Consider the following 21,288-nt stretch of genomic DNA (forward strand, 5'->3'; position numbering starts at 1 on the left):
CAATTTCATAAGGACGAAGCCTAATTTTAGTCTTTTAAAAGGTGGGTATACAGTGATCCCTCTAAGCCAGTGGTCGGCAAACTCATTAGTCAACAGAGTGGCAAACCGCGGCTCGTGAGCCGCATGTGGCTCTCGAGCCGCAGTTGCCGACCACTGCTCTAAGCCAGTGCTTTGCAGACTCACTTTGTGTAGCTGTTTTATTTTCAAAGCAGAGGAACCATTTCTTGTAACTACATCATCTGCAAGATAAAAGGGGCTGTTCTGCATAGAGGGTAAGCAAAATAGAGCTTCAGCCATTGAGCAATTCCTCCTCCCCATTCTGTAGAAGCCACTGGTATCACTCCATGGAGCTCCCCCAACCCACACCCTCCTAACCACCCCCCCAGTCAGGATCTGAAAACCCCTGTTTTATAACACTTGCTAATTTATGTGGTCAGATGTTACAGTCATTGTTTAAGCTATAGTATAATAGTGCTGAATACTGGCTGTGTTTTGTTTATCAGTTTATTAGTTTCTTTCTCACAAAACACCTGTGCAAGTTATCTTTCTTTTATCAGATAAAAAAACATTGCCTTTAACACTACATGATCTGTAGATCTTCCATAAAACCTTTTCCTACTTAAAATGTTACCAAGAATTCTGGCCACAACATAATCAGAGACATTAGCTACCTCTTTTCTGAACAACTTCATGACAGCTAGGAACCCAATGTGCAAACACTGTTTTGAAGCCAGGACACAGATGAGCACAGAAACCGTAGCACTGACCCAAACACGTTGTGTTGCAAAGAAAATATTTCTTCTTTTTCCCTCCCGAGTAAAGTCAAAATTAATAAAAATTCCTCCTCTACTAAATGTCCTGGAAGCACTGAACTACAAAATGTATAATCTATAAAAAGTGATAGAAAGGAATCATAAAAGGTGTATTTGTTCACCTTGCTTACTCACCTAATAAATTTAACAGCCAGGCCCAGGTCAGCGATACAGCAAGTTCCATTTTTCTTCACCAGGATGTTCTTACTTTTCAGATCTCGATGGGCAATTGCTGGTTTGCCTTGGGTACTAAAGATTTCGGTGTGTAAATGACATAAGCCACTGACGGAAGAATAGGCTAATTTCAGCATCGATTTAACATCGAGGGTGGTGGACTTCAAGTAATCATAGAGGGAACCGTTTTCATGATAGTCTGTGATTAGGTACAACTGGGTCCAGGACCCTGTCCCTTTGATATCTGCAGCAATGAACCCTAAAAGAAAAAAAGGCAAAAAGATTCAGAGCTAAGTGTTCTCTGGATATTTTCAGGAATAATTCATATTCTCAACTATCATTCTTTGTCATAGGTGTCTTTTGTTTAGCATTTCATTCAGTTTTCTGACTATGCCCCTGACAGTATGAAATTACTAATATCAATCAAAACAATAGGGGTATAGAAAGATTAAGAGTTTGTATCTGAAATCATGACCTCTTTTTAATCAGCTGCTGCTATTTAAATGATTTTTAAGTTAACAGTACATAGCTCGTGGTATTATAGTCATACATAAGACACTGTTTCCAAAACAGGGACTCCAGTCAAAGCACACACTTCAGATTAACTTACACCCTTTGCAGTTGAATGATCCAACTAGATCATTTCTAACTTGAGAAAATAAAAAGGAAATCAATTATCTGTATCAACTCTGGATATAAAAAACCCTGCAGATAAAATTCTTACAACTTTCACAACATTTAAACAAAACATGTGCTCCTTTAACACCTTCAGAAACCTGAAGAAATGCCTGTATTGTATTTGCATTTCCTGGAGAGGACTCCATGTCCATCCCACCATTCATTCACAGAAGTGCCTTAGTCATGCCTCCTGTGAGGTCTCCCATTAGAAGCTTACGATGTTCCTGGGCGCATGCCAAGAAGAAAATGTCTATATTTCAGAATGGGTCAAGACAGATGAGTTAATATGCAGATGTTAACAGAAAAACAGAGAAAAGCGAGAAAAACCTGAACCGTGCTGTACAAACTCACCCAAAATGTTTTCATGCCTCATCAACACTGTCTGATAAATCTCTGTCTCTCGGAACCAGCTGGCCTCCTCGGTGGTGAAGAACACTTTCACAGCTACCTTTTCGCCACGCCACTTTCCCATCCAAACTTCCCCGTAGCGACCTTTTCCAATCTGTTTCACCATCTGAATCTGCTTAGCTATAGTCCTTTGGACCTGTTAAATCCCAAAACACACTGTTAGTATATTCATAGCACTACAGATTTGTTTAATCTTTTTTTTCCCTCCAGAGAAGAAACAATTACTGCATCTAAAATAGATTTAGCCAGTTTATTTAAGTTTTTATTTGATTTAGCCAATGTTTCTGGTCTTTCTCTACTTAAACTTTCATTATATACTTCATTCTCAGATATCTATTTTAAGGCTTAACTGTATAAATAAAATGCCTATAAGATACAATCACTATAATTGTGACTCCAAAAAGAAAAAAAATAATTATTCTATGTAAAATGGGTACAACTCCTTTTATTATAAAAGAGTTACCACTCTTTCAGAAATATAAACACTGTAAAACATACAGCTGTACATAATGCTCTGTACTATACAGGGGTGGGCAAACTTTTTGACTCGAGGGCCACAATGGGTTCTTAAACTGGACCAGAGGGCCGGAACAAAAGCATGGATGGAGTGTTTGTGTGAACTAATACAAATTCAAAGTAAAGGAGCGGAGGGGAGAGCAAGAGAACCAGATAGAACAGCCGGATCCGGCCCGCGGGCCATAGTTTGCCCACGGCTGAGTCGTCCCTGAATTAGAAACACACACACACACACCCCCTACACACAAATACACAGTTTAGAATACTTTGCTTAACAAGGCTCCGTTAATAATACATACTGAAAAGATTTTTTGTTATTGTTAATCCTCACTTGAGGATATTTTTTTCCATTGAGTTTTAGAGTGAATGGAAGGGAGGAAGGAGGGAGGCGGAGAGGGAAACATCAATGAGAGAGACACATCAATTAGTTGCCTTCCACACAAGCCCCAACTGGATCAAATCTGCAACCCAGGTGCATGCCCTTGACTGGAAATCCAACCCCAGATCCTTCGGGCCAATGCTCTAACCCAGGGGTGGGCAAACTTTTTGACTTGAGGGCCACAATGGGTTCTTAAACTGGACCGGAGGGCCGGAACAAAAGCATGGATGGAGTGTTTGTGTGAACTAATATAAATTCAAAGTAAAGGAGCGGAGGGGAGAGCAAGAGAACCGGATAGAACAGCCGGATCCGGCCCGCGAGCCGTAGTTTGCCCACGGCTGCTCTAACCACTGAATGTAATGCTGGCCAAAGCTAGAAAGATTTTTCACAAAAGATTCTTGACACTTAGGCTTAATGTTCAATTAGAGAATTTACTTCACTTTCTTTTCCATTACAGGGTCAGATAAATAGGTTATAAATAAAAAATGTTACCATTATTGAATATATACTATGTATTCAATAAATGCATATATGAATATATATAGTGGGGAGACAAAAACTATTTAAAAAAATATATTTTTATTGATTTCAGAGAGGAAGGGAGAGGGATAGAGGAACTTCAGTGATGAGAGAGAATCATTGATCGGTTGCCTCCTGCAGGTGCCCTGACTGGGAATCGAACTGTGATCTCCTGGTTCATAGGTCAACGCTCAATCACTGAACCAAGCTGGCCAGGCATAAACTATCTTAATTGTTACAACTACCCTAAGATAGTCCTTTCTTAATAATTGATACATAAAGATATTTGACAAAAAGATATATAAGGCATGAATTTTCCCCTTATGTTAAAATATATAACAAATTAGTATGAAGGTGAGATACTCATATACTTTTGCACACTTTGCATTGTCTTAAAACAAGATCCTAAATCTGTAATATTGAGATTTTTCCTTCACTAGTTTTATAGGATCCTCTTCCCAGCCTACCTCTATCCAATGCCTTTCTTTGTTTTATTTAACTTACATTTGGTTCACTTCTCACAAATATCAAGAACACAGATTCCAGGCCTAGCCGCCTTGGCTCAGTGGATAGAGAGTTGGCCTGGGGACTGAAGGGTCCCAGGTTCGATTCTGGTCAAGGGCACATTCCTTAGTTGCAGGCTCGATCCCCAGTAGGGGGTGTACAGGAGGCAGCCTATTAATGATTACCTCTCATCATTGATGTTTCTATCTCTCTCTCCCTCTCCCTTCCTCTCTGAAATCAATAAAAATATTTTTTAAAAATACAAAAAAAGAACACAGATTCCAGAGGCAGATCATCTGGGTCTGCATCCTGACTTCTCCACATACTAACTAGTCGACCTATGTAGGCCTATGCCCCTAGTGTGTAATGCAGGGATATAGTTTGAGAACTACCTCACAGGGTTGTTATAAGGATTAAATGAGATCAAATTTATAAAGGCCCGTATCTGGCCAGGATTGGAACCATGGCAATCTGGCTGTTCTTAATCATTTTTTGATATAAGCCAAATGCTATTTTCCTGTATCTAGATTGTAGGAATAAGATAGTATTTTCAAGGATATTAAAAGTTGGAGTTGAAAGCTTTTAAAACAAATTATTGAACAGCCCTTTAATCAATTGGGGAGATACAAAGTGAACAAAGAATAGTCTCCACCCCTAAAGAAGTGAGAGTCCATCTAGACACAGACATACGAACATCAATTTAACAGTATTTTAATCTACTATACTGACACTATAAGTAAAATGTTATGACAGAGGATTAATAGATTGGCTCAGTTTGGTTGTCACAGAGATAAAATGTGAGGTAGGCCAGGAGCCAGAAGTCTGAAGAACTCCCCATAAAGTTATCATTGTTTCATTCAATGTCGTTTCATTATAACCTTGGAGAGATGCTGTAGGAACTTAACTCTTGTCTATGTCAATTAACCTATGGTAAAATTGGTTTTGTTATGTCATTTCAGAACCCATTGAGGACGTCAAGTGAGGACTTACTGCATTTGAGAAACCATTACTCAAGGCTGATGCTAGGGCTCAGGGAGCAGGTAGAGAAGAGGTAGAAGATGATGTATGCCATGCAGACCAGGTTAATATAGAAGACCCATAAAAGCTTTTGGACAGTAGAATGTTTTATCCAGGGAAATAACACAGTAAGGTCAAAGACTTCAGAGAGATAGCTCCATAGTAACGAGAAAGATGGGTTAGAAGGAGGAAAACAAATAGTTTTCAAGTTCAAGAGCATCAGTATCTGATTCATTAAAGGGATTTAAATATTTGTACTTTTCTTTTAAAATGTATAATATATTAAAATTAAGAATTATATTTGACATATATTAAGCAATTTGATAAGGATTTTTACATAAGAAAAATGTACATCCTCAGTAGGATCAGTTTGGTCATAATGACTACTTCATAAATGGTTTTCTGCCTGGTTTATTACCTCCAGGGGAGGTATTAGTCAACAAGTACAGAGTATCAGTTATGCAAGATGAATCAGTCCTACAGATCTTCAATGCCTACCATTAACAGTAGTGTACTGTATTCTAAAATTTGTTGAGAGTAAATCTTATATCAAGTGTTATCATAAAATAATAATAAACAAAGAGGACATGAGGAAACTTTTGGAGGTGATGGATATGTGTATGGCATAGATTATGGTGATGTTTCAAGTATATATTCATCTCCAAACTCTTTAAGTTGTATTCATTAAATATAAACAGTTTTTGTATGTCCCAAAATAATGTTAGAAGATAAATGCTTGCCTTGAGATTTTTTTTTAATGTTACTTTTAGTACTAAATAAAAAATGGCCTAAGGAATAAAGTAAACAAGATATCCAAAGCCAGACCCAGACAACAAAGATTAGAAAAACCAATCTTAAGAGTTTATAAAGGAAAATATTTCTCATTAAAATTGTTATTTCCATCCCGAGTCCCAACAACCTTTTTCTGGCCTGGTCCATAAAGGAACAGAATGTTTTTCTCATTAAAGCAAGTGCCTTGGACTCGGTATATATTTTCTTCAAGGTTGGCAGTGTGGACCATCAGAAAATTAAACCTCTCCTGAATGGAAAAGCCAGTACTTCACCCTGAAACATAAACCCTCCGGCTGAAACGCAGCCTTCTTCCCTTGTAAAAGTGCTCCGATCCAGGTTGGTTGTCATCCTTTTGCCTTCAAAAGCCAGGCCAAAGTGCAGTAATACTATCCTGACTGAAAACAGAGGGAAGATGGCCCCATGTTTAATGTTCTCTAATCTGCTCTTTATCAGAATGTCTGAGGGTCTGGATTGTAACCATACACTGACATTAAAAAACAATCACCTTACCCCCAATATGTCAAAATGTTATCAGGAAGCCCCGCATCTGAGATCTGATATCTAACGGATTGCACAGAACGTCCTCTTTGTCCTGCCCTATCTGTTTCAGTAAAATGAAACCCTGTATTTACTGACATTTCCTCTCAGAAAACATTCCTTTAAACTCAATATGTCCTTCTCCTACCAGCAGAGGGAGGCCTGACCCACTTCCTGAGCTCTGAGACTGCTCAATTAAGTCTTTCAGGGATTCGCCCGGAGGAATGTAAGTTTCATCCTGTTCCAACCCAATGCTGTACCGAGGTCTGGCTTCTTGTCTTTTATACCTAAAGATGCACAGAGGAACATCATTTTAGACACTGAGTTGCAATGATACAGGCAAAACGTAATCCTGGCAAGTTTTACTTCTGCAAATAAAAACAATGCAAGATTAAATGCTCGGTATTTATTACCCTCAATAATGATTTTCAAAACACAAATTATAATTATTTTCCTAACTGATTCTTTAAAGTAAACTACATGTTTTTACTCAATCTTAACCATCTACAATTCTTCTCCATTCCTTTTGATTATTTCCCAACAGGCCACAGTCTGTTAACATTTCTGTATAGTTCCATTATATTCATTCCCTAAAGCCTTTCCCTATTTAAGGTCCGCCTAATTAATATAGATATAAATTTTTGGTGTGCAAAAGACATTATGGCTAACTCTTTCATGTAAGGTAATATAGAGACCAATAATACAGATAAGTAAATATAAACTTTAAAAACTTTTTATCAATGGTTAGAAACAAATTTATTTGAATCCCATTTGCAGAATTATATCATAAATGAGTATTATAAAAGGCAAGATACATGAATTTAAACGTCCTTGATATTACACAAACTACAAAATAAGTTTTTAGGTGCCTAAAAGTTTAATTTGTAACCACCATACTTAACTTTAATATAGTAACTAAACTTATTGAATGTGATTATCTAAAATAATCTTTAAAAATATTTCAATACCAGGAAGGTTGTTAACTCAGTAAATAAGTAATTACTAGAACAATCTGAGTTCAACATGCTCATTTCTCTGCTTAGAATCAAACTCAGTAGCAACTAGTTCCTTAATTCCCTACCTGTCCTAATTTCCCTAGGGGTGAAGTTTATCTGGGTGATTTTGATGTCTGAAGCACAAATGAGATAGGTATCTATTAATAGATTCATTAGGACAAATACTCATCAATAGTAACAATATTATCAATGAAATCTAAGATCTAATTAGGTTAAAGGAAGCTGGGGTGGGGGAGCCAAGGGTAGGATAGTAGGTTGACAAAAATATTATAAACACAAAATTCTACCTCTACAAGTGGGAAACTTACCTGAAGTAACAGAATAAAATGATAAGGACCAACAGGAAACTACAGACAGTCACAGATATAAGTAAGGCTTTGTGGTGTACAGATCCATCAACAAAATCTGAAATTAAAAAGAAAGGAAATAGCACCATGATACAGAGAATATTTTCACCTAAAAATTAGGAAGCAACTCTTTCCTAAAAGTGCTTGCTAAGCTCCTTATGCAAAATGTGAGAGGTACTTTTCATCTGCTAATTTATATATATACCAGTGACCCAGGGCACGAAATTTGTGCACATTAAAAGGGGATTAGAGAAAATAATTTAATATTGCTATTTGCCCTTTCTCTAAAATAAAAGCGTCAGAGATGAAAGAAAATTAGTAAAATGTATATGAAAACCTTCCTCCTGTCAGAGTCTGGGGCACGCCGCAGGACCCAGAGTCAAGTCCCCGCCCACCCACATGCACCTCAAAATCGTGTGAGACCCAGACCTGGCCACCCCCCCCTCCTTGGGCTAGATCCAGACCTGGTCAGTCCCACCCTTGTCAAGGCCTGCTGAGCAGGGGACATAGCCTCAGATCCCCTGGCCTGGCACCAGGATGGAGGGTGTGGCCTGAGGTCCCCCAGCCCAGACCGGGGCGGGGGGCATGCCTTGAGGTCCTCCGTCAAGCCCTGCCAGGTGGGGGACACAGCCTGAGATCCCCTGTGAAGCCCCGCTGGGTGGGGGGCATGGCCTGAGGTCCCCCATCAAGCCCTGCCAGGCGGGGGCGCGCAGCCTCAGGTCCCCCGGCCCAGCACTGGGAGGGGGGTGCAGCCTCAGGTCCCCACCAGAAGGGTGGCACAGCCTCAGGTACCCTGTTGAGTTCTCCCAACCCAGCACTGGGGGTGCACCTTGAGGTCCCCCGTCAAGCCCCGCTGGGTGGGGGGCACAGGCTGAGGTCCCCTGTCAAGCCCTGCCAGGTGGGGGATGCTGCCTGAGGCCCCTGTCAAGCCCCAAGGGGGTGGGGGGGCATAGCATCAGGTCCCTGCTGATTGCTCATTAAGGATCCTTAAGGGAACTTGGCCTCAGCTGTGGGTGCAGCCATCTTTGTGACAGAGTGATGGTCAATTTGCATATTTCCTCTTTATTATATAGGATAATTTATATTGTCCCATAAAATGTATACACACTTTTTTCTGGTAGCTCAATTGATGTTTCTTTCTTTTCAGATTTAACCGATTGGAATTAATAGTTATTCAAAGTGTGTATACATATTTTTGGGGGGCCACCATGTATATATATATTCCAAATTAAATAATTTCAACTAGTATGAATCATCATTCATCTGGCACTTGGTTCAAGAGCATGCTGGAAGAAATGTGCTTGACATCCTATACAATAAAAGGGTAATATGCAAATCGAGCAGATAGCGGAATGACTGGTTGCTATGACGTGCACTGACCACCTGGGGGCAGACGCTCAATGCAGGAGCGGCCCCCCCCCACCCCCCCTCTGGTGGTCAGTGCACTCTCACAGCGGGGAGCGCCGCTCAGCCACAAGCCAGGCTGATGGCTGGCAAGCACAGCAGCCCGCCTCTGCGGCCGCGCTAAGGATGTCTGGCAGTGGCTTAGGTCTGTTCCCCATAGGAAGTGGGCTTAAGCCATCAGTCGGAAAGCCTCCAAGAGCTCCTGGACTGCAAAAGGGTGCAGGCCGGGCTGAGGGAACCCCTCCCCACCGAGTGCATGAATGTTGTGCACTGGGCCTCTAGTCTATATCTATAATAATAAAAGGGCAATATGCTAATTAGACCAGACGTCTTCCAGACTTCCTTCCTGATGAAGCCAGGGCCCAAGGGAAGCCAGCCCGGGTCCCAGGTGCCTGCTGGAGGCTGAAGGAGGGAAGCCTGGGTCCCGGATGCCAGAGGGAAGCCGGTGCCAGAGGGAAGCCAGTGCCAACAGCAGGGGGAAGGAAGGCCTACTCTTGCACGAATTTTCATGCATCGGGCCTCTAGTCCTATATAATAAAGAGGTAATATGCAAATTGACCGTCACTCCAACACACAAGATGGCCACCCCCATGTGGTCAAAGATCGCTGCCACAAGATGGCCAGCAGGGGAGGGAAGTTAGGGTGACCAGGCCTGCAGGGGAGGGCAATTGGGGGTGACCAGGCATGCAAGGAAGGGCAATTAGGGGCAACCAGACTGGTAAGGGAGGGCAGTTAGGGGTGACCAGGCCGACAGGGGAGGGCAGTTAGGGGTGACCAGGCCTGCAGGGGAGCACAGTTGGGGGCAATCGGGCTGGTAGGGGAGCAGTGAGGCATCAATCAGGCTGGCAGGGGAGTCGTAATGGGGTGATCAGGTTGACAGGCAGAAGCGGTTAGGGGTAATCAGGCAGGTAGGCAGGCGAGCAGTTGGGAGCCAGCAGTCCTGGATTCTGAGAGGGATCCCAGATTGGAGAGGGTGCAGGCTGGGCTGAGGGACACACGCTCCCATGCATGATTTTCGTGCACCGGGCCTCTAGTATATATATAAAAGCCTAAACAACCATGACGACCGAACGATCAGAACGACCGGTTGGTATGACGGCTCACTGACCACCAGGGGGCAGACGCTCAACATAGGAGCTTCCCCCTGGTGGTCAGTGCGCTCCCGCAGCCAACCTCCCGCAGCCCCTCCCCCCAGCCAGCTGGCTCCCATCAGCCCCTGGTGCTAAACCATTCGTAGATGACCTGCTTCTGGTTCAGGGTTTCATATGTAGCAGAGCAACTCCCTTGCTGCAATCTATTGAAAGTCAGCCCTCAACGCAAGGGTTTTTCTCGCTCCCATCCTCTCGCTTCCCCGGGGGCCACCTGTCCGCCATGGTGGTGGCACAGTAGCAAGAAAAGGAGGGGGGGACCGCATGGTGGTGGGGCGCCTCTGGTGGCCTCCAGCGTCCGTTCCTTCTATGCTCGGCCCAGCGACGGTCACCTCCTCTCCCGACCCTGCCGGGGCCTTCGGGCCCCAGGCTGGGATAGGGAACTGGGGGTGGGTAGGGCAGATGTGGTCCCTTTCCCAGGGAGCCAAGGGCCGGCTCCCTCCTTGGAGCCAGCAGCCAACCTCCCCCTGTCCTTTCCTGCAGCCAACAGGCCCCAATTGGCCTGGCTCCAATCAGCCTGGCCCTGATCAGCCAGGCCCCAATCAGTCCTGATCGCTGGCCAGGCCTAGGGATCCCACCTGTGCACGAATTTGTGCACCGGGCTTCTAGTAAGATATAAGTACAGAATATAAACAAATGTAATAAATGGATCAGTGCCCCTAGAACATAATTAGGCAGTTCATCTTTATTTCAGATCCAGCTGATGGAATTATAGGCTTTCCTTGTATGGTTTCTGGAGTGCTGTATATCATGAATTTGAATTTTAAAAAAATATATATTCATTGTACAGAAAACACAGTCATCTTCTGATGGACACAGAGGAATAGAATTCCTCAAATGTTCTCAAACACAGTATATGTGCATGCACATCACTTTAAATAAAGATGCCCTTTAAGAATACATACATGAATTTTTCATTTAAAGAATGGGTATGTTCTACTCAAAGAATTACTGTGTGATCCTTTTAAAGAATAAATTATTAAATATTATTCATGTTGTTTTAACTCCAGTTCCTAACAAATTGGATTTACATACAGTGTGATTTTTCAAACATCACAGAAATAAGAATGACTTAGACAACTTTATACAAATGCACATTAACTGACTTCAATCCCAGAGATTTTAATTCAAAGTATTTTTTTTTATATTTTACTATAATTTTAAGTGATTTATATGTAGGTAATCTCAGGTACATATTTTGAGAAAATTGGCCTACAATCAGTTACACTTACATAGTAAGAATATTAGCACCATTCTTATTAAGGGCACCATATATCCTTGAGAGTGTGGTTACTGTTATTGAATTTTAAATGGTGTTTTGTAATTTATGACTTTGGTTACTACGAAGAAGAAATTTTCCAACTGTGCTGTATATCTTTAACTGTATGGCTACCTAAACACTTAGGCTGGGGACCTTATACCACCCAATGCAACTTATTTTTCTCAATCAAAAGTATGATATTTTCCATGAAAAAAAAATTACCACAAACTAAACAAAAATAAATTAAATTGCCATCACCTCACTGCTTAGGAAAATTACTACCAACATTTTATTTTATGTCTTTGCAGTATCATTTCAATGAACAAAAAAGTTCATGAACGAAATATTTCACAAAAAGTTATTATATACACCCACGTATATAGGAGCATTGTTCATAATAGCTAAAACATGGAAGAAATCAGAGTGACCCCTGACAGATGAATATATAAGAAAAAATGTGGTTTATAAATACCTGGAACATTGTTTAGCCTTAAAAAGGAAGGAAATTGTGACATATGCTACAAGATGGATGAATCTTGCGGACATTATGCTAAGTGAAATAACCCTGTCAGAAAGATAAATAATGCATGATTCCATTATATGAGGTACATAGGGTAGTCAAATTTATAAAGAGGAAAAGTAGAATGGTGGGCTGGGGAAAAGTGGAATTGGGAGAGTTAAGGTTTAATGCATGTAGAGTTTCAGTTTTACAAAATGAAAAGAGCTATGGAGATGGGTGGTGGTGATGGTTGGGCAACATTATGAAGATATTGAATACACAGCTGTGCACTTAAAGTGGTTAAGATGGTAAGTTTTATGTTACGTATTTTGCCACAATTAGTTTACCAAAATTATTAGTTCAAAAGACATATATTTTTGTCCTTTTATACACATTGTCAAAATTTCCTAAAGAAAAGACTGCAACAGTTTCTATTTCCCCATCAATAGGAACATGTTTTAATCACTTTGAAATAAAGTCTTACAGAAAACATGTAAGGATAAGGAATTCTAGTATGCCCTACACAGAGATTTCCAATCTAAAAAACGTTTACAATATCCTATCTAATAAAAGAGTAATATGCAAATTGACCATCACTCCAACACACAAGATGGCTGCCCCCATGTGGTCAAAGATCCTGCCCCCATGTGGTCAAAGATCCTGCCCCCATGTGGACAAAAGATGGCTGCCACAGATGGCTGGCAGGGAGAGCAGTTGTTGGCAATCAGGCCAGCAGGGGAGGGCAGTTGGGGGAGACCAGGCCTGCAGGGGAGGACAGTTGGGGGGGGACCAGGCCTGTAGGGGAGGGCAGTTAGGGGTGACCAGGCTTGTAGGGGAGAGCAGTTGGGAGTGACCCAGGCCTGCAGCGGAGGGAAGTTGGGGGTGACCAGGCCTGTATGGAGGGCAGTTAGGGGCGACCAGACCTGTAGGGAAGGGCAGTTGGGGGGGACCAGGCCTGCAGGGGAGGGCAGCTGGGAGGGACAAGGCCTGCAGGGGAGGGCAATTGGGGGTGACCAGGCCTGCAGGGGAGGACAGTTAGGGGTGACCAGGCCTGCAGGGGAGGGAAGTTGGGGGCAACCAGGCCAGCAGTGGAGGGCAGTTAAAGGCAACCAGGCCGGCAGGGGAGGGCAGTTAGGGGTGACCGGGCCAGCAGGGGAGGGCAGTTGGGGGCGACCAGGTGCAAGGGAGGACAGTTAGAGGCAACCAGGCTGGCAGGGGAGGGCAATTGGGGCAATCGGGCTGGCAGGCGAGTAGTTAGGGTGTGATCAGGCTGGCAGGCAGAAGCAGTTAGGGGCAATCAGGCCGGCAGGCAGGTGAGTGGTTGGGAGCCACCAGTCCTGGATTGTGAGATCCAGTGGGATCAGGCCTAAACGGGCAGTTGGACATCCCTCAAGGGGTCCCAGATTGGAGAGGGTGCAGGCTGGGCTGAGGGACAACCCCCCCCCGTGCACAAATTTCATGCACCGGGCCTCTAGTTTACTTTATAATTCTCCTGTTCCCTTAGTGTGTGTGTTTGTGCCTATCTATATATATACAGTTATGTGCTGCATAATGACATTTCAATCAATGACTTCATACATGACAGGTTATATCATCTTATCATATTATAATGAAACTTAAATTCCTATCATCTAGTGTCACTGTAGGTGTCCTAACAGTGTGGTGTAACAAATTACAATAGCCTATGTATGCAGTAGAGTACCATGCTGTACAGGGTTGTAGCCTAGGAACAACAGACTATACCACAGACCTCAGTGTGCAGTAGGCTACACCATCTAGGTGTGTGTAAGTGACTCTGATGCTCCCACAATGATGAAATCACCTAATGACTCATTTCTCAGAATGTATCCCCATCATTAAGTGATGCATGGCTGGATATACTTGCATTCATGTTTATTTATTTATTTGCATGTGTTTACAATTTAAGAGTCATTTGAAATTACAGACATAACATACCTACCCATAAACACTTCCGAGTGCACTTCCTAAGAACAAGGACATTGTCTCACCAAATGGTAATCTAATTACCCAAATCAGGAAATGAACATGAACATATAAGTTGAAAATCAAGCTTATTCTGAAATATTTCAGAGAGTTTAGATTACTTATAGTAAATTAAAATCCACATATCTTTCTATGAATTTCTTTCCCTAATATTATAATGGTAATGTTACGACTTACTCATCAATCTAAAATATATGTTTAACAATTAGTTATGATCTATACCACCTGCCAAACATTACTGGAAATAGTCTGCATCTGAAAAGACTAAATGAGACACCATTAAAACGAGCAGTTTATGCTCAGCCAGTGTAGCTCAGTGGTTGAACGTCAACCTATGAACCAGGAGGTCACAGTTCAATTCCTGGTCAGGGCAAATGCCTGGGTTGCAGGCTTGATCCCCAGCATGGGGCGTACAGGAAGCAGTCGATCAAATTCTCTCTCATCACTGATGTTTCTCTCTCTCTCTCCTCTTCTCCCTTTCTCTCTGAAATCAATAAAAATATATATTTTTTAAAAATAAATAAATCAAATTAAATAAGCAGTTTTATGTTAACAAATTCAGAAACACTGTCAATGATCCAGAAAAAAAGTTCAGAAACTTGACTCACTACAGCACATTTCCAAAAGGCCTTTAATTAAGGCTTTACTATTAACAGAAATCAGATATAATTAGCACATGTATTAACTGAAAAGCGTTACCTAGGAAATCTTGAAAATAATTTGTGAGCTCTTAAAATTAAGTAGGCTAAGACTTTACACAATGAATTGTCTCCGTAAAATTTTTCTCTACTCCCCACCTCCCTTAGGTGCTAGGCAAAGTTAACAATAAACACAAGGTGAGCACAATACCTCTGCCAGTAAGAGCCCAATTCACAATGTTTACATATGCAGGTGTGCAAATACTATGGTACATATATGTGCAAATACGATCTCTGGAAACTTGGCTTAAAATGCATTTCCAATTTTAAGGATAACAAAAGCAAAAAAGCCTGAAATTTGAAAAAAACAACAACAACACAAAAACTAAGAAAAGAATGCTGGATACTCAAAACTAGAGGAGCTAACTACATAAGCATAAAGTATTATCAGTGTATGAATACAGAATACTTTCTCATTCAAGGGAAATAATTTTATTAAAACTTTCAGCCTCACTGCCTTTTATTTCCCATGTAAATGACCTGTAAGAACTCGTATCTATTGCTCATCTTATCAAATGTCTAATTTACGAGAGCAATGCGACCAGAAGGGACCCAAGGGACTCTTTCCTTGCCATCCAGCGCTTTTCTAAGGCTAGCATTACCTTCCCGTTTGTCTTTCCTTTGCCCCAATAACTCTACCCCTGCAGCCTCATCTCTGCCTCCCTGTCTTCTGTCATGAACAGGTGATCCTTATCAATAAACCTTTGTTTCTGTTGGTCGTGCCGGTCATGTTTTAATCTGCCATTACCTGTGCTCAGAGCATTAACAATGTAAACATTCAAGTCACTGCCAGAGTGTTGGAAAGCGAACACGTCCAGATGACTATCAGGAGAGGAACGGGGCCTGCAGCTCCCTAGGGCAGCAGATTTCGACCTGCACAGTCCCTCCAGCTGCTCAGGCAAGTGGAACAGAGAACTCTCCAGGGAAGTCTGGTTCACCCTGAGAGGCAAGAAGAATCACCAGTGGTCTCCTAACAGCATGCTGCCACTATTTGTCTCCTCTTCGATAATTAGCTGGACTGTCACAGCTTAAAATGACAGGACCATTCTCATAAAGCCAGAAGATGGTTCAAATTGCAATAAGAATTTATTGGAAATGTAATAAATAGGAAATGTAATAAATGTTCTGGAAACAAAGGAACTTAAGACAGAATTTTTATATCCAGATTACTTTTGTTCAATGAGAAATAAAAAGACTGTTTCTAAAATCCTTTCAATACAGGGCTAACCGGAAATTCAAAAATAGGAGCTGAATATTTCAAGGAATGTTAGATTTACTCCCTGGCAAGGAATATAGCTCAGTATTGGTCTATATTGCTATGGCATAATATAGGTATCAGGAGGAAAATTCTGCCCTTTGCATTCTAGACACTATCATATATTTGATCTATCTGTGTTATGGAGATGATCTACTGGTTAAATACCTGTTACCTATGGAGTTCAATTTGTAATGGGCATATCTAAACTAACCAATAGCAATTTTTTAAAATATCTGTAAACTGCTCAGAATATATTTTTTAATTGAGTAAAAAAAAAAATAAATAAAAGGTAAATTTTAACTTTGGAAATTTTATAATTTGCCTTAAAATACATAGAATTTACCATATTTCCTACCAGAATCTTATGTCTGATACATTTTTATGAAATAAATATGTAATATATATGAGTAATTCCCATATTTAAAGAAATTTATGCCTATTTCAAAAATTATATCAACTTTTATTTTGTAAAAGCCTAATTATTGGATCCCATTTAGTTAAGCAAGGGCTTCTGTTCATTTCAACACCAGTCTTTCACTTCCTTAAGCGCTCACTTAAAACAATTAAAAACAAGTGACTACAATGAGTAATTTGAGGGAGAGCTTATCAAATTCTCCCACCTACATGCCATTTCAAAAGGACCCTTTACTCACAAAGTCTTGGTCCAACCATCTGATGCTGAGTCAGGGCCTAAACCATCTCCCCCAGCACCACTGCTTCTGCAGGCAGAGACCAGACACCAGCCCCACCACTGCTCCCTTCAGCCTCTCATCAACACAGACATCTCTTCTTCCTCCTAGCACCAGCCCCAGATTACTGGGCTTCCCAGATCACACCTTATTGTTTACGATGAAGAGGCTGCATTGGATCTAATTGCCTTTTACATTTCCTCCTTCGAGAGAAAGATTGTTTTCCTAGGGTATTCTGCTTTGCTGGTGCTGAAATGGAATCAGCAAAGCAAAGGAGAATGAATATTCCTAAAAAAATTTAGCTGCATTTTGGCCACGCCAAATCTTCTTTTTTTAAAACAAAAGATGACAAATGAAATTTAAAGAATATAAATATACATTGATAAGTACTGTTGAATGTGATTGTGAAGAGTCTGAGGAAACTCTGGGCAGGTAGAAAAGGTTTCCTATGCATTTGTTTGTAATAAGGACAAATTACTTGTAAGTGTTCACCCCTACACTCAGTATGTCTGACTTCCCATATCAAAAGCCTGTTATGTTTAGCATCTAGGAACACAGACGTTTTGCCATAAGGTTAATCATTTAACTTTTTTGGAAGAGTAATTATTAAAGAACAACAACAACAAAAAATGGGGAGGTGGAATTTTCTTCCCTCTATTCTTCTAATAACATAGTCTTTGTTTTTATAGTAACTTGACATATAGATTTATAATAAATCTATAATAACATACATTAATCTACTAGGCAGTGCCTAGTACAGGGCTTCCCAAGATGTGGTCTCTGGAACTCCTTAGAAATGCAAATTATTGGGGCGCACTCAGACCTACTACTAGTAAATCAGGAACTAGGTGGGGGCCAGTAATCTGCATTTTAACAAGCTCACCACATGATTCTGATGCATTTAAAAGTTTGAAAGCCAGTGGCCTAGTACACTAGTGGGACTTAAATGTTAAATTAGAGGGAAGAAGAGGAGAGAGAGACTATAAGAACACACACAGGACGTGCAAGAAGCAGATCCAGCAACCTCTAACACTAGATTCTAAAAATAGTAATTCATGCATGTCTGAGAATTTCTGTGTAAGGCAAATATAACAGAAAGATTACTTTGAAAGTAATATTGATTGTTTGTCCACTGTTATGTGAAATGGCTTACCACTGTTTACTTAGAGTTTTCTGACTCACATGGGGAAAAGCATTTGTTTTTAGAATGTCTCTCAGAGCTTTCTACAGAATATTCAGTGAGATGACACACTGGCCCACGTCCTCTCTCCACCACCTGTTCTAGCTGAGTAAACTTCCCAGAGTATCTAATCTCAGGATTCCTCAGCTTTCATGTCTGTGAAATAGGAATAATAATAACAGTGCTTTCGTCTGTGGGTTGTTATGAGGATGAAATGAATTAGTATATGCCAAGTACTTAAAAAAGAGCCATAACAAGTATGCATTCCACTCACATAAGCAATTATCACGGTTATTATGATAATGTCCATTGTCGTTAGGCCAGAAAATTGGCCTGAGCTCTGAGCTTCAGAGGGCCCTGCCCTGGGTCTCTCCAACCGCACCCCTTTCCATGTAGCAGTGGATCTGCAGGACCCAGAGGATGTGTCCACCCTGAACTTGGCCCATGCTGCTCTCCATTTAAACCACTGGCCAATGCCCAGAAGTCTGGAATCTCCTGTCTAACAGGCCTCATGCCTGGGTTTGTGTCTAGGAATTGTGAGGCCTCCTTCTTTACTCCTGTGCCCCTGAGGGTGGACTAAGGAGATGGTGAGTGTGCCTCAAGTCTGAGGGGTGGCCAAGGGTGTCTGGAGCAAGACATGCGAGTGGAGTATAAGCCAGATGGCTGGAGTGTTCCAGCGTAAGTGCCTGATAAAGAAGCTTTTTGATCACTAAGGCATCCACTCAAAGACATCCATCTCGAATAACCATATTGCCAACTGCAAGACACAGCTACTAGGAGAACAATGAGATTAGAAACCAGACCACAATACCTATGAAGTTTCCTTTCAGAAAGCCCTGGATAACCTAGACAACTGACTACTCCAGTAACCCTGCTTTTTCTTATCTGCACCCTAATCTAATTATCGCTCTTTTGCCTTAAATCCAATAGTGAGTCTACGAAACCCAAGGCACCACGCAATCCAACAAAAGCAGAACCCAGGTCCAAGCTTGTTCATTCTCTCTCTCTCTCTCTCTCTCTCTCTCTCTCTCTCTCTCTCTCTCTCTCTCTCTCTCTCCCCCCCATGACCTTGTGTGACCCTCAGGCATACCCTATACACCCTCCAGAACCTGTGAATAATAAATCTTTTTTTTTTTTCAAAGCTCCCCGATGGTTGTTGCTGAGGTGAGTCTTACAATCATCATAAGAACCATAAGGTCCAGTCCAGCCACAACACTGACTCCAGGTGGGGAAATGTCTGCGGGGGCTGCCACAAGTAGTGCAGGCCCAGGTGAGGGCTCGGGCATTCCAACCGATAGCATTGCTATCCATAGGCTGAGACCAACACAACACAGGTGTCCACGTGCATGCCTGAGAGGCACCTCAGTGCAGGAGAAAAATGAAAATGGGGATCCGCACCACTCACTCCCATGTTGGAGAGAATGCCTCAGTAGTTCCAGCATTCTAAACGCCGACCTGGTGTTTTCCATCATCATCATGAACCTGTATTTGTTAAGTTAACCTAATGGATTTCATTTACCAATCTTCTATATTGGCTTATGAATTTTAAACATATAGGTAAATGATATGTGGACCTACACTTATATTACTACCGTAGCCCCACAAGTTAGGGATAGTCCTAAGTATTTTTAAAAAAATAGAAAAAATTAAAAATATCAAAAAAAGGTGGCTCTATAACTCTTTAATTAAAATCATCCCTGTTCTTTATGTGGGTTTTATACCAACCAATACACACATATCTCCAATATGAATTATGAAAAATAATATAAATGTAGCTGCTTCAAAATGGAGTTGGAGCTGCCATCCAAGAGGAACTGGCTTGCAAGTCTTACTCCTCAAATCTTTGGAATGTTAAAAATGAACAAAATAACCTTTTGGCCTTAAAGCAGAAGTATATTCCAAATAACTGTTTGCAAAAATAACAAAGAGCAGATATGAAAATTAAAGACACTCTTTAGAATTTTCATCACTCTGTTAGTTCTGTAGCATCTACAGAAATTCCTTCCTTCTATTCATGTTATTGTTCTCCTCCCCTTTCTCATAAGAATCCCTTGCCTTCCCCTCCTAAGCAAAACACTATTTGGATTTCTGCCTGAATAAATGCTTCCTGAATAGCTATTCTTTTGAATCTCAAATGCTTGTTGCTTTTCACCTTGGCCTTTTACTTTTCAGTTAATATATCATATATATATATGGCTAAGTGACCATCCGACCGGTTGGTAGGTATGACACGCACTAACCACCAGGGGGCAGACGCTCAATGCAGGAGCTGCCGAGCTGCAGTGACTTGGCAGTGGTGGTTCTCGGGTGATGCACCTCAGAACCAGAGAGGAGGGAGCCCGATTCCGGGGTGCATCACCTGAGAACCGCCCTCTCACAATCTGGGACCCCTTGGGGGATGTCAGAGAGCCGGTTTCGGCCTGATCCCCTCAGGCCAGGCCAAGGGACCCCACCTGCCGGAGGGACCCTACTCACTCCACAGATGCCCTTCGAGCCATGGCACTACACCAGCTGCTGCGGCTGGGGAGGGACTGCAGGAGGTTGGCTCCAGGGTGTGTCCAGCCAGTCTCACCCAGTTCCACCCCCGGCCACCTTCTAATTAATTTCCTTTCAATGTGCATGAATCCGTGCACCGGGGCACTAGTGTAAACATAATCCAATATGGCTGCAACTCTAATGTTCCTGACCAAGGCATTACTGATATCCAGTAAAGATACATAGTACACATCCAATAAAAATGTATATGGTGGTTGCCGAAATCGGTTTGGCTCAGTGGATAGAGCGTCGGCCTGCGGACTTGAAGGGTCCCGGGTTCGATTCCGGTCAGGGGCATGTGCCTTGGTTGCGGGCACATCCTCAGTGGGAGGTGTGCAGGAGGCAGCTGATCAATATTTCTCTCTCATCGATGTTTCTGGCTCTCTATCCCTCTCCCTTCCTCTCTGTGAAATATCAATAAAATATATTTAAAAAAAAAATGTATATGGTGGAAGCAAAAACAACAACAACAACAAAAAACCCTTCGTATATGGTATAACTATATGAAAAATGCCAGGGCTTTCAGATCCCAGTCTGCACTGACTTTTACTGCACACCAAAGTGAGTGTGACAAAAGTGTGAGGTAGAGTCCACCGAGAGCTTGCCTAGGCACTACCTGGGATCCTCAGCATTTAAAGCAGTAAACCCTAATGCCACTAAATTCCACCCAAGCAGACACTTCACATAATCCTCAGTATAATCCACCTGCATCCTCTTCCCAATACCCTGAACCAAGGATGTGTCTTCTCAATGCTGCTGCCCTTCTTTTCAAACCTTTTCATTCAGTTATCTAGGTATTTATCCCACTATTTTTTAAGGTCCCTACATCCTCCACCTTCTCAGAGAATACACCTTCACCTCCCTGGTCCTAACTAGAATCTGGCTCCATCTACAGGACAACACATGCACTGCA

General features: G+C 41.8%; 1 protein-coding gene across 9 annotated transcripts in view; it reads right to left on the reverse strand.

The window, feature by feature from the left end:
• Window positions 1-21,288, reverse strand: part of BMPR1B (bone morphogenetic protein receptor type 1B) — a 393,766-nt gene that overhangs the window by 25,305 nt on the left and 347,173 nt on the right. For all 9 annotated transcript variants that reach the window (XM_080640956.1, XM_080640952.1, XM_080640953.1 and 6 more), the window contains 4 exons: window positions 7,661-7,757; window positions 6,485-6,623; window positions 2,016-2,208; window positions 948-1,245 (listed from right to left, as the gene is read on the reverse strand). In XM_080640956.1, coding sequence (XP_080497082.1) covers window positions 948-1,245; window positions 2,016-2,208; window positions 6,485-6,623; window positions 7,661-7,757 — 727 coding nt within the window. The remainder of the gene's footprint in view (window positions 1-947; window positions 1,246-2,015; window positions 2,209-6,484; window positions 6,624-7,660; window positions 7,758-21,288) is intronic.

Source organism: Plecotus auritus, assembly GCF_963455305.1.
Source record: "Plecotus auritus genome assembly, chromosome: 1".
Taxonomy (NCBI): domain Eukaryota; kingdom Metazoa; phylum Chordata; class Mammalia; order Chiroptera; family Vespertilionidae; genus Plecotus; species Plecotus auritus.